We start from the raw sequence: 13,744 nt of genomic DNA, 5'->3' as shown, positions 1-13,744 counted from the left end.
TGTCACCCAGGCTGGAGTGCAGTGGCGTGATCTCGGCTTAAGGAACCCCTCTGCCTCCCAAGTTCAAAATATTCTCCTGCCTCAGCCTCCCAAGTAGCTGGGATTACAGGTGCACACCAACACACCCAGTTTACTTTTGTATTTTTAGTAGAGACGGGGTTTTGCCATGTTGGCCAAGCTGGTCTCCAGCTCCTGGCCTCAAGTGATCCACCTGCCTCGGCCTCCCAAAGTGCTGGAATTACAGGCATGGGCCACTGTGCTCAGCCCTATTTTTTCTTTAGTTTGTTGAATTTTTGAAGCCCAGAACATAGGTAGATCTCCCAAAAACTCTGTAATCAGTCTACAAAAATATTTTGTTAATATTAACAGGTATCCAAGAAAACATTCAGGAAGGGTGTAATGTCAGAGGATCGTAACATTGTATTAGCACTGCCTATTCTCCACTATTATACTGGCCATACAAATCAATAATCTTTACCCTTTGAGATCACAGCATTTTCCCAGAGTAACTTAATAGAAAAAAAGGTTACAATTCAGTGGCTATATAGAGAGGATGTTCAAACTATAGAACAGGCTCTGAAGTCTTGCCTGTCTCATTGAAGTAGGTCAGGACTCTCAAAATTAGCCTAATTCCTATAGGCATGCCAACATTTAAAATTTACACACATGAACACATCCTTTAGAGAGAAGTAGCTGAGGCCCGTGGTGGCTGTGCTATTTTAAGAGAAGAGATTGGCCACCAGACTGAAGAGCGCAGTTCCTCTGTCAGGTATCTCCCAGCCTGCCAGGACTGTGGGCTTTACTTCCAGAAAAAAACAGGAACATTTCTTTTCTATCATTGCTTCCACTACAAACCCAACTACCTGCTTATTTTTGAAAGTCAAGAAAATCACGCCTAAAGCATCAAAAGCCCCAAATGCCAAGGTCTCGCTTCAACTCAATGTCTCTTTTTGTTCCAAAATGTAGAAAATCATACAGTGTAACCCCACGTATCTCAAAACATGAATCCGAGTTGAAAAGTTCAGCACAATTCACTCCTGGCTTGACAGCAGCCTGGATGATTTTGGCTGCATTTGGGAGACTCTTGTTTATTTGCTCATAAAACATGCGTGGAAGGATGACTGGTTTTAAGGATCTTTCCACTAACTCACTGGAGAAACGGCAAGTGATTTTTTGTTTTGTTTTTATTTCAGCCACTGGTCAGGGATGATTAGCCCCAAATATCCAAAATCTGTCCTTGAAGGTGAGAGTTACCCTTTGCCAGATGGTATCTGAATCACTCACCTACTTAAGTATTTCTTTTTCAGGTGAAGTTTTATAATTGTATTTTTCTCGGGCCATCTAGTTCTTCCTCAAACTGGACATTTTTATTGATGTTTCCAAAATGAAAAGCGACAAAGAGAGAGGGTGAAGTTTCTGAAAGGTGTGTGGAAGGGACATGTCACAAAAAGAATAAGGAAGCGGCCGGGCACGGTGGCTCAAACCTGTAATCCCAGCACTTTGGGAGGCCGAGACAGGCGGATCATGAGGTCAGGAGATCGAGACCATCCTGGCTAACACGGTGAAACCCCATCTCTACTAAAAAAAAAAAAATACAAAAAACTAGCCGGGCGAGGTGGCGGGCGCCTGTAATCGCAGCTACTCGGGAGGCTGAGGCAGGAGAATGGCATGAAGCTGGGAGGTGGAGCTTGCAGTGAGCCCAGATCGCGCCACTGCCCTCCAGCCTGGGTGGCAGAGCGAGACTCTGTCTCAAAAAAAAAAAAAAAAAAAAAAGAATAAGGAAGCAGTCAGCAGAAAGGTGGCAGTCTGGAGCTTACCCTGTCCACTGCTAGAAGAGTGTGAGGGCTTGTATCTACATATTAGAACCATCCTATGAAGCAGACCCCTGGTTCTCCCCAGTTTTGTTTGTTTGTTTGTTTTTTGAGAGAGAGTCTTACTCTGCCCCCCAGGCTGGAGTGCAGTGGCATGATTCTCGGCTCATTGCAACCTCCACCTCCCAGGTTCAAGTGATTCTCGTGCCTCAGCCTCCCAAGTAGCTGGGATTACAGATATGCACCATCACACTCAGCTAGATTTTTGTATTTTCAGTAGAGACAGGGTTTCACCATGTTGGCCAGGCTGGTCTCCAACTCCAGCCTCAAGTGATTTGCCTGCCTTGGCCTCCCAAAGTGCTGGGATTATAGGCGTCGAGCCTATGTGCCTGGCCTGGTTCTCCCCATTTTATAGATGTGGGGATGTGCACGGAAGGGTCAAGTAACTGACCCAAGGCCATACAGCAAGTGAGACAGGGAGCCCAGGCTGGAACTGGGCAGTCTGGTGGCTGAACTCTCATGCTTGGCCTGTTAAATACTGGTACAAGTGACCAGTGGTCTCTGCTGAACCACGCTGTGCCATCCCAGGAGAGCCGTGAACGCGTTTCCCCATTGAAAGGAAACAATACAAATCCCGTCCTTCTCTCATTAAATGAAAAGAGCCCACAATCTTCCAAGGACTTTGTGCTTTTATGTGCCCATTTATCCAGGAACCCACTCTGGTTCTCTCATGCACACATTCATTCATCAAATATTGACTGAGCACAGCACCTGCTCCGCGTTACTCACCATGGGGCAAACAGACAAGAGGAAGAGAGCACCGCCCTTAAGAAAGTTACAGTGTTGGTAGGCAGCTGGGTGGTTAGATAAGGGCACTAATAACTAGAACACAGAAAATGTACTCAGAGACACTAAGCACGAAAGTCCTGGCAAGGCCCTCACCCAGTGCTTGTGGGCAGAGATCACATTAGCTAGAGGGAAGAAGCTTCCGAAAGGCTACGTGCAGGGTCCGCACCTCTCGGAGGGGGCTCAAGAGACAGACTTCAGTGGTGGATCAGGGCTTCAGCACAAACCACAGAGAAGCCCGTGTTTCTTGGGGGAGCAGCCGGGGACCCGCAGAGTCCCGTGGCAGGTACCTTGCAGTCACAGCCGATGGGCTTCCCACACTCCTCGCAGGTGTTGGCGAAGAGGGTCTCGAAGCACGCCACGCAGTAGGGGCTCTCCTCCCGCAGGATGTACTTCTTGCCAAAGAGAGATTCGTTGCAATGGTGGCAGTCAAAGCGCTCGGTCATTTTGACACCTGGCTTTGCAGCAACCTATCAAAAAGAAGGGAAAATCCAGGTCCCATTGAGCACTCTCTGAAAGAGATGCACGCAAATACATTAACTGTCCCACTGTCTGTCATCTTTAGCTGAAAGGTGGTTAATTCCTCTGGATGAATAATTAAAACTCACCCTTTAATAGGTCATAATTTTCAATGATAACACCTTTTTTGTTTTCTTTTTCATTAGCGAAGGCAGTTTTGTGTTTGAATGCATTCACTTCGTGTTTTGTTTGTTTGTTTGTTTGTTTGTTTTGAGACAGAGTCTTGTTCTTTTGCCCAGGCTGGAGTGCAGTGGTGCAATCTCAGCTCACTGCAGCCTCTGCCTCCCAGGTTCAAGAGATTCTCCTGCCTCAGCCTCCCGAGTAGCTGAGATTACAGGTGCCTGCCACCACACCCAGCTAATTTTTATATTTTTAGTAGAGACAGGCTTTTACCATGTTGGCCAGGCTGGTCTCAAACTCCTGACCTCAGGTGATCTGCCCGCCTCGTCTAGCAAAGTGCTGAGATTACAGGCGTGAGCCACCACACCTGGTCACATTCCACTTCTTGAAAAGCACGAATTATTTTTTACTGTGTCAGAAAAAGCTATCTCAGTTTTAAATACAGGTAAGGGCTGGCACCAGAGCCCCCATCCTGTCCGGCTGTGACCCAGCCTTGCATCTTCCCCTTCTCCCTGCCCCCAAAATAGAAAGGCAGGCATAGAAATAATATGTCCATTTCTATAAAAAGATTTTCCATGAGCTCCTCTTTATGATTCATGATTTGAATAGGAAGAAATCACAGCGGCAAAAGGGAGGGAGATCTGACCTGGGAAACCTGAGATTAGATGCAATGAGGCCACTATTACCCTTGCATTGGGAGTGCAAGCTGACCTTGCACAAGAGAAACTGCCAAAGTCCCTGAGGATGAATCATTGCTCCCTATGGGAAAGATCATCCTGCGGCTGCCCAGGTATCCTGAGAGCAGGATAAAGGGAAAGATTCACTTCCCAAAACAACGATATGGAATAGTCAGAAATGCAGTGGCTGCAGTCAGTGGCTCTCTGGGCAACACTTCAAGCCCTTTCAACAGGAACAAGACACTGGCGAGGTTGCGGAGAAAAGGGAACATTTATACACTGTGCGTGGGAGTGTAAATTAGTTCAACCACTGTGGAAAGCAGTATGGAGATTCCTCCAAGAGCTACAAACAGAACTACCATTTGACCCAGCAATCCCATTACTGGGTATACACCTAGAGAAATACGAATCATTCTACCATAAAGACACATGTACAGGAATGTTCATTGCATCACTTTTCACAATACCGATGACATGGAATCGACCTAAATGCCCAGCAATGACAGATTGGATAAAGAAAACGTGGTACATATACATGATGAAACACTATGCAGCCATAAAAAAGAATGAGATCATGTCTTTTGTGGGAACGCGGATGCAGCTGGAGGCCATTTTCCTTGGCAAACTAATGCACGAACAGAAAGCCAAATACTGCATGTTCTCACTTATGAGTGGGGGCTAAATGAGGGAACACATGAACACAAAGAGGTGAACAACAGGCACTGGGGTCTACCTGAGCAGAGAGGGAGGGTGGGAGGAGAGAGAGGAGCAGAAAAGATAACACTTGGGTACTAGGATTAATACCTGGGTGATGAAATAATAGGTACAACAAACCCCTGTGACAACAGTTTACCTATATAACAAACCTGCACATATACCCCGAACCGAAAATAAAGGTTAAAAAAAAGTCGTCTTCATGCCCGGCACACTGCACTTTTCCTAGGATGAATACACGGTGTGCATAAGCAGGAAGGGATGGGCCCTTCTCTTATGACCATTCCTATAAAATCATGTCAGAATGATCCTGGAGAGAAAACACCTACCACAGGAATAGCTGGTGTGGAGAAACGTCCATAGGGCATTAAAAACAGACAAGTTTCTTCAGGAATAAATGGCAATATTCCATTTCCTAAAAGTAGAAAGTTTTCTCTGTTGTTAAATAGGTACACTGGGCCGGGTGCGGTCACTCACGCCTGTATTCCCAGCACTTTGGGACGCCAAGACTGGTGGATCACCTGAGGTCGGGAGCTCGAGACCAGTCTGGCCAACATGGTGAAACCCTGTCTCTACTAAAAATACAAAAAACAAAACAAAAACCAAATTAGCCGGGCGTGGTGGTGCATGCCTGTAATGCCAGCTACTCACGAGGCTAAGGCAGGAGAATCGTTTGAACCCAGGAAGTGGAGGTTGCAGTGAGCTGATAATGGCACCTCTGCACTCCAGCCTGGGTGACAGAGTGAGACTCCGTCTCAAAAAAAAAAAAAAAAAAAAAAAAAAATAAGTAGACTGGTTGGCTATGTAACTGTGAGCAAGAGTTCACAGGCTCTAAGAAAACTTGGTTCAATTTGCAGTCTTCAAACGATAGGAGAGTGAAATCCCAGAATCAGACCTTCTGATGCAAATAAAATATTGCTGCCTGGTTTATGATTACAGGAAATTTGATAGAGTTTATTAATTTTGTACTATTGCATATACACGGTCCTGACAACTGTAAGCAAGGAAAAGATCATCTTTCAAGCATCCATTCTTGGATATTTCTGTGTTTACAGAATAATTCTCTTCCAAGAGCAATAAATACGCAGCTGGACACATGTGGCAAGATCCATCCTTCTAAATCACTCTTCCTGGAGTTAAAGAAAACATTGCCTGGACATTCTTGTGATAACATCACAAGATGAGGCTCTTGAGCACTTGAATTATTGTTCTGAAACCCAACGTATAAATATCCTTTGTACCGCGGCCATCTCGGGTTGGAGCAGCCATGCTGGCACAAGATTCAATGCTTTCCTGTAATTGTTCAGTGATTGGCCTTGAAAGTGCCTGTCATTTATTTCATTGCAATTGAGAGCTGCTTTTCCAACATATATATTTTTCCGATAAAGGGTGCGATTTAGCTGTGGGACAAGAGGCTCATGGCCCATTCTGTGCCCACAAACATAAGAATAATAACTTGGGAATTTGAAATAAGAACCATGAAAGGACAGAGAACTATACATTGTGGAATTGTAAAAGCTGGAAACAAATCCCTAGATTCTCTATGACAACTTCCTCATTCTATGGATGGAAAAACTGAAGCCCAGGCATATTTATGAAAAGGAGGGCCCACTGAGCTTTCTCAAATAGCCATCTGACTTAGAGAAAATGAACTCCCAATCTAACTTGAAAGGCCGTCTGTGTGGGTCAGGACAAGCACCAGCCCTGCTAGGGAAGGGAGACAGTCTACACCCTCTGTCAATCTCTGCAGAGCTCCAATTCTGTTGGCAGCTGGTGAAAGGGGTGCATCTGTTTTCCTCTGAGGTAATAATCATGATCATGATGCTCATAACCTGATGTGTGTTTTTCACCTCCTCCGAATCTACAGGACCAGGACAGAAAAAAAAAAAAAAATCTGGCCAGGCACGGTGGCTCACGCCTGTAATCCCAGCACTTTGGGAGGCCAAGGCGGGCAAATCACAAGGTCAGGAGATTGAGACCATCTTGGCTAACACGGTGAAACCCCGTCTCTACTAAAAATACAAAAAAAATTAGCTGGGCGTGGTGGCGGGCGCCTGTAGTCCCAGCTACTTGGGAGGCTGAGGCAGGAGAATGGCGTGAACCCAGAGGCAGAGCTTGCAGTGAGCTGAGATCATGCCACTACACTCCAGCCTGGGCAACACAGCGAGACTCCATCTCAAAAAAAAAAAAAATCTAAGGAAATAAACTCTAAAAATAAGTAGGGTTCTACATTTGCTCAAAGTATGACTCAGGTTATGAATGTCATCATGATGAATGTCATCATCAGTGATACCAGCTCCCAGCAGGAACAGTAGCAGCTGCTATCTGCTCAGTGGGTCCACCTGGGAGGAGGCACCTGGCCCTGTGGTTCAGCTTCTAATTCTACAGAATTCTTTCTGAGAGTGGGTGGATCCCTCTTCCAACTTGTTCCTCATCTTCTAAGAGGTCAGTAGAGTTCTACAATGAGCAGAGAGCATTTCTACTCCAACCAACAGGACAGAGCATAAAATGGGCACCTGCAGGAACCTAGGAGCACAGCAGGATGCACTGTGTGAAAGCAGGCCCCTGAAGGAGGTCCACACAGTTACAAACTGCACAAACCCTGAGCGTCAGAAAACAATCCGTGAGCTAATAAGCAAGCTCAAAGCTTCCCTTCTATTACAACGTGTTTAAAAGTATAACTATAGTCCTATATTAGAAATCTCCTATAACTTGCTTTTTTTTTTTTTTTTATTGAAACAGAGTCTTGTTCTGTCACCCAGGCTGGAGTGCAGTGGCATGATCTCGGCTCACTGCAGCCTCCACTTCCCAGGTTTCAGTAATTCTCCTGCCTCAGCCTCCCTGGTTGCTGAGATTATGGGCACGCGCCACCACACCCAGCTAATTTTTTTTTTTGTTTTGTTTTGTTTTAGTAGAAACGGAGTTTCACCATGTTGGCCAGGCTGGTCTCAAACTCCTGACCTCAGGTGATCCACCCGCCTTGGCCTCCCAAAGTGCTAGGATTACAGGCGTCAGTCACTTGCATTTTTTTAAATCCCATAAATACCTGATTGCTCCTTCATTCATTGAATAAACATTGGTTGAGCTGGAACTATGTGTCTAATGTCACGAAAAGTGCTGAAGATACAAAGATGACTAAGATGCAGGCCCCTCCCCTCAAGGAACTTGTCATCTGGTGAGGAAAAGAGATATATACCAAACAGACTACCAAGCCCCGTACTCAGTGCGTGCTGGAGGTGCACAGGTATGATGGGCACGCAGAGGAGGAGCCGCTGAGAGAGCAGGCAGGCATCCCAGGGGAGATGCTATCTGTGCTGGGAACAGGTCAGCCAGGTGATACGGCAGGTCAGGTCACGGGGTGGAGTAGGCAAAGCCAGAGAAATGAGAGACAGAGTAGGGTAGGCAGAGAGCTCAGGAAGATGGAAGACCCAGTCAACAGCCAAGGCAATGAGGGCCTGGGCGCCTTGTTCATGGACTTGGGTGTGCCAAGCAGGCAGTGGGGTGACGGACAGCCCAGTGAAAGTTTACTGCATGGAAGCCTGCCTTTACTATGCAAGACGGGGGGCAATGACTTCTAAAAAACGTATCAGGGTATCACAGTCCATTTCTGAATCATTTCTTCAAATAAAAGTAGGACATCTTGGTTCTATAAGGACTTATTAACCTAATTGTGTACAATCCATTTACTCTCTCTGAACTCTTCATCCCTCCTGACAGGTTATCAATAATTCCTGCCCCTTAGCTGGTACACAGGAATGCTAAAAGCATCCAGCAACAGCTTGCAGGGAGATACCCAAACATAAGGTGCCACCCCTTCTTGTTATTTCATTGAATCAAATTCCAAATCACAGTTTCCTGGAGTTCTTATTCCTCACCAAGCTAAATCATTCCATGATGTCATTACCCCTTCGGCCCTGAACAGGGTATTTGAAAAAGGTGGATCTTAGGGTACAGGCTTGACTCCAGGTCAAGGGAACTGCCATGGTTGAGGCAGGTGCCAGGTGCAGCTCGGAGGTCTGGGGATGGCCCAGGGAAGGCCTTGATCTCTGAGTCTCTCACCAGCCCAGCTTTGACTCAGATATAAGAATAGGTTGTGTACAGGGGCTCATGCCTGTAGTTCCAGTACTTTGGGAGACTGAGGCAGACATATCATTTGAGCCCAGGAGTTCAAGACCAGCCTGGGCAACATGGAGAAATCCTATCTCTACAAAAAACACCAACTATTTGCCGGGTGTGGTGGCATGCACTTGTAGTCCCCACTACTCAGGAGGCATGAGCCCAGGAGGTCGAGGCTGCAGTGAGCCACGATAGCACCCCTGCTCTCCCACCTCAAGGAAACAGCCTCATGGTGACACAGACCATGTCTCAAAAAATAAATAAATAAAAAGCATGTAAGAATAAAGGTTCAGAGGGCCAGGAAGCGACAATGCACAGCTCCTACTAACAATTCATACTAATTTTAAAAGTTCACAAGCTTATCAATGTGATCTATTTTTTAAATTTTCAGATTCAAAAACTGTAAAACAAAGTATGAGTGGGGAAAGTGTCAAAGCTAGGGGAACATAATGGGAAAAGGAAAACAGAAAGAGTAAAGGGAAGGGGAGAGGAGTAGTGACAGGACAAAGAAAGGAAGGAGGCGGGTAAATGAAATGAGGCGGAAGAGAGGCAAGGACCCCACATGCCAGAAAGCTCTTTGTTTGTTTTTTTGAGACAGTGTCACTCTGTCACCCAGGCTGGAGTGCAGTGGCCCGATCTCAGCTCACTTCAACCTCCACCTGCCAGGTTCAAGCGATTCTCTTTCTCAGCCTCCCAAGTAGCTGCGATTACAGGCGTGTCCCACCACACCCAGCTAATTTTTTTTTTTTTTTAACCAGAAAGATTTCAATCAAAGGAAGGGCTGCCATGATAGACAGCCTCGCTTGGCTTGCTGGCTCAGGCCTTGGAGTTCCAGGAGCCTAGCAGATCCCTACAGGTTAAGCCTGAAGAGGTCAGATTAGCAAAAGAAGTCTATTTAAGCATCCTTTTCAATGCACCTTTTATTGGCTACCTACTTTCATCTGACCCCAGTGGGCCCATTTTCTCCTTCCCCTTTGAAACCCGAAGTGCTTCTCCCTATCAACCCTGCTGCAGGAGGTTCCTCTAATGTAGTCATTTCCTAAGGAGAAATCTATGAATGTTCCCAAGTTCTTCCTGCATGCAGCCCTTCAACACATGCAAAAGCAGCTTCGGTAAGTCAGTCTCTGGATCTTTAGATGCCACCGGGGATCCGCATGGGACATTCAATTGCCTATCAATAATCAACCAGAGCTTTCCAGAGCCAATTAGGAAAACTGGTCTATGTGGGCTCTTTAAAAAAATATATTATAAAAGTGTCATGTTTTCATGCAATTTCCCTGTCCTCTGCCAACCGTAAGCATTGGGAAGGGTGCCACTACCTGTCGCTGAGACCTCACCAGCAGGGAACACACATAGGACCACGGGCTTTGTGAATACTTGTGGAATGCATGAACAAATGAATGGACGGGTGAGTGAATGCAAACATGTCGGAGTACAAACATACAGGCAAAAATCAAGCATGAAAAATTAGGAACATATTATGTGAACAATCCACCCTGCATAGCAAACCCAACATGTAATGTGGTTTGGCATATGACATCATGAGCTTCCATCGCTGCCCTCGTCCCTTCTTCCAGATAAGCTGCTGCTTCCGCAGCGGATAGAACTCTTCTTGTTGTGTTTGGACTCCAATCCCATGTGAACACACAGCTGCACAGTCCAGGATGCAGCCTGGCCAGGTCAAGAAGCAAAAAGCCAGCTGGGAGTCTTACCCACTTTGGGAAGAACGCACAGATCCCCAACAGGGGCTCCAGGTGTCAGCACAAGGCCCTGATGTTCTACAGACACGTGTTGCCTATAATCAAAGATCCTCCATTCAAAGGCACGGGACTCTCACACCTGGAAATGTGCTCAAAGAATACCCTGCACCATTTTGTTTTCCTATGGATGGGAGTGTCTACACACAAAAACTGCTCACCCCCAACACTCGTCATTTGTCTAGCCAAACGATTTGTTTTAAACAGAAATTCTGATGAAATGGAGAGGGCCATCATGTCAAGGAAAGTTGCTGTTTTATAAACTAGAATAACGGATCAAGCCTTGGAGTTCCTAAAGAAAGAGGATCACTTGAGCCCAAGAGTTCGAGGCTGCAGTGAGCTGTAGTGCTGCCACTATACTCCAGCCTGGGCCATAGTGTAAGACCCGGTCTCCACAAACAAACAAACAAAAAATTATATCAGTTGGATATGGTGGTGTGTGCCTGCAGTCTTAGCTACCTGGGAGGCTGAGGCAGGAGGACTGCTTGAGCCCAGGGGTTTGAGGCTATAGTGAGCTATGATAGCATCTGTGAAAAGCTACTGCACTCCAGCCTGAGCAACATAGTGAAACCCTGAAAAAAAAAAAGAAGGAAAGAAAGAAAAAAAGTCATCTAGCATCCACTGGAAATCTATTTTTAAATTGTTGGATTTTAAACAATCTTGGTTTGTAAGGTATAAAATTGACTAGCTTACCACTGTATAATATATTTACGGATTAATTTAATGAGCCTTTACTACATGCATGTACAGGCAGGTGTCAGAGGTGTATTATAGTTTACATAAACTGGTAACTTCCAACTTAAAAATAAATAAATAAACATCTCCATTCATCTCTGGTGGTTCTGTGTGAGGCAATGTTTGAATAAGGTAAACTGCTGTCTTCTGAATTGTCTTTTGAATATTGATTACTAAAAAGAAATGGGAAAACAATAAATATCAAATTTCTGATCTGAAGTCCATGACTACAAGAGGAGTTACACTTGTTCTGATGTCATTCAGGCTTTTGAATCCAGCCAACAAGAATGTGTTGAGTAACCACTGTTTCCCATGTGCTACGTGAGGCACCGGGAAGCTGAGATAAAACACACAGTCTAGGAATGAGTTCCAGTCTCGTTCTAGCTCCAAATAATTTAAACACCTTTAAGATCCCATCTTGTCGTTTAATCTCAAAACACGTCAATTGCAGCCATGCAGGTCAACCATAGCTGCACAGGCTAGAATGGCGGGTGGCCTCGGGTCCGTCAATCACACCAGTGTGGGGACCGAGGGTGACTCCATCCTGCATGCTATGGCTCTACCATGCCTTCCCTCAGTGAGTTACGAACACTTCTACACCTACAAAATGAAAACCACCCACTCTTTTTCATGGCAGGGGTCTCCCCTCACCTCCCAAGTGTGGCTCACTCTTCACTCTCCCAGCCATCTGAGGTGCCTATGACCCCTACTCCCATGCTGGCCTTTCCCTTGGTGTCCAGCAGCTTCCATGAATGACTGGCCACCTCCTTCTCACTGCAGTCCTGCGGCTCTGTGGGGTTTCTCTGGCACACTGCAACAGGGCTGTGTCCCGAGAGGCTTGCACGCTTCCTTCTGCTTCATTCATTGCCTGCCTGCTTTTCCCTGCCTCCGAAAGTTGTATTAACCCAAACAGACAGGTCTATTTCCTTGTTGACTGACAAGCTCCATATTTATATACTGCAAGAACATTCTGGCATTAATTCTGTTCACCCATGAAAAAAGGGCAGCTGCTTCTGCCACAGACATCCCTCCTCTCACTCAGGACTGTACACCTGGAGGATCTTGAAGCCGCAGACAGAATCAGGGCAGTAAAGGCATGGGTCACGAAGGCTGAGGATGTGTGTGAAGTCTGAGTTCACACCAGGCAAGACACCACCCACAAGCACTGGGATGGACCCGGGAGACCAGATGCTGCTCCAGACCCCTTGTGACATTCCCATGCAGAGAGCATGTTTTACAGCAAGAGGAAAGCCAAGACTCCCAGGAGCAAAGTAGTGATCAAATCTTTAAGAAAGGGAGAATGACAGCTGGTGGGGAGAATATTTAAGTAGATGCTACCAGAGAGCTGTAGTAGTCAGGGTTTTCTAGAGAAATAGAACCAACAAGAGATGTACATAGAGAGATTTGTTGCAATGATTTATCTCACGCAAGTACGAAGGTGAAAAAGTCCCAAGACCCGCAGTCAGCAGGCTGGAGACCCAGGAGAGCCGATGGTGCAAGCTGCAGTCTGAAAACAGCAGCCTCTATAGACCCAAGAAGAGCCGATGTTTCAATGTGAGTCCAAAGGTGGAAAGGACCAATGTCCCAGCTCAAGCAGTCCGGCAGCGGGGCTTCCCTCTTACTCAGTCTTTTCGTTCTATTCAGGCCTTCAACTGTTTGGAGGAGGCCCACTCACATTATGGAGAGCAGCCAGCTTGACTCGGTCTACCCATTCATATGTCAATCCTATCCAAAAACACCCTCACAGACACACCCAGAACATATGACCGAATGTTTGGGCACCACATGGCCCAGTCAAGTTGACACATGAAAGTAATCATCACGGGAGCTAAAACTGAAATCCACAATTTAGGATGACAGAGGAAATTCATTTGACTCACCCCAAAGTCAAAATGCCAGCCTAGTCTCCAGGAAGACACAGTTCTCAGCCCCTAGAGAAAGCACATGCATTTTGTTTCAGATGGTCATCTTGAGGAAGCGACTTCAGTATGACGCAACCTGAGATGGACACTTAATAAATGTGGCTTTGATCAAATTCTCATAATAAAACCGCACAGAAGAACCCAATGTCTGACATTTCCATTCACCCAGGCTCAAGGAACTTTTTACCTCAGGGCATCTGAGTCAGAGAGCCGCTTACCAACTTTACCAACTCAGGCCCCGGTGCTGACAAAGGAAGCTGCCTGAGTCACAGGGGCTGAATAACTGGCCCTCAGCACAGGACGGGAGTAAACTCCTGCTATCTAGTCTGATTTTTGTGTGTGTGTGTGCAATATTCTACTGGGTGTTTTTGACTGCAATTTAAATATCTTTCAGTACTGGAAGTGGCTTAACACGCAATCTTGGGTCAAAGAATGCAGCATAAGGCCTCATAGAAATAGTCAAATGTTAAAAAATATATATATTCAAATGTTCCTCCCGTGGTGTGTTTAGTGGTTAGAACTCAGGT

The 13,744-nt window shown here is 46.0% G+C and overlaps 1 protein-coding gene across 10 annotated transcripts in view; it reads right to left on the bottom strand.

The window, feature by feature from the left end:
• The window catches only part of FHL2 (four and a half LIM domains 2), a 77,306-nt gene that overhangs the window by 22,388 nt on the left and 41,174 nt on the right, over positions 1–13,744 (bottom strand). For 5 of the 10 annotated variants that reach the window (XM_025353589.1, XM_025353593.1, XM_025353590.1 and 2 more), the window contains exon 2: positions 2,948–3,127. In XM_025353589.1, coding sequence (XP_025209374.1) covers positions 2,948–3,103 — 156 coding nt within the window. In that variant the 5' untranslated portion in view covers positions 3,104–3,127. Of the gene's footprint in view, positions 1–2,947; positions 3,128–6,741; positions 6,863–13,175; positions 13,227–13,744 lie in introns of all 10 variants that reach the window. The other 5 variants (XM_025353583.1, XM_025353592.1, XM_025353591.1 and 2 more) reach the window with 2 other exon arrangements.

This window comes from Theropithecus gelada, chromosome 13 (assembly GCF_003255815.1).
Source record: "Theropithecus gelada isolate Dixy chromosome 13, Tgel_1.0, whole genome shotgun sequence".
Taxonomy (NCBI): Eukaryota; Metazoa; Chordata; class Mammalia; order Primates; family Cercopithecidae; genus Theropithecus; species Theropithecus gelada.
This window is presented reverse-complemented; position numbering and strand designations above follow the sequence as displayed.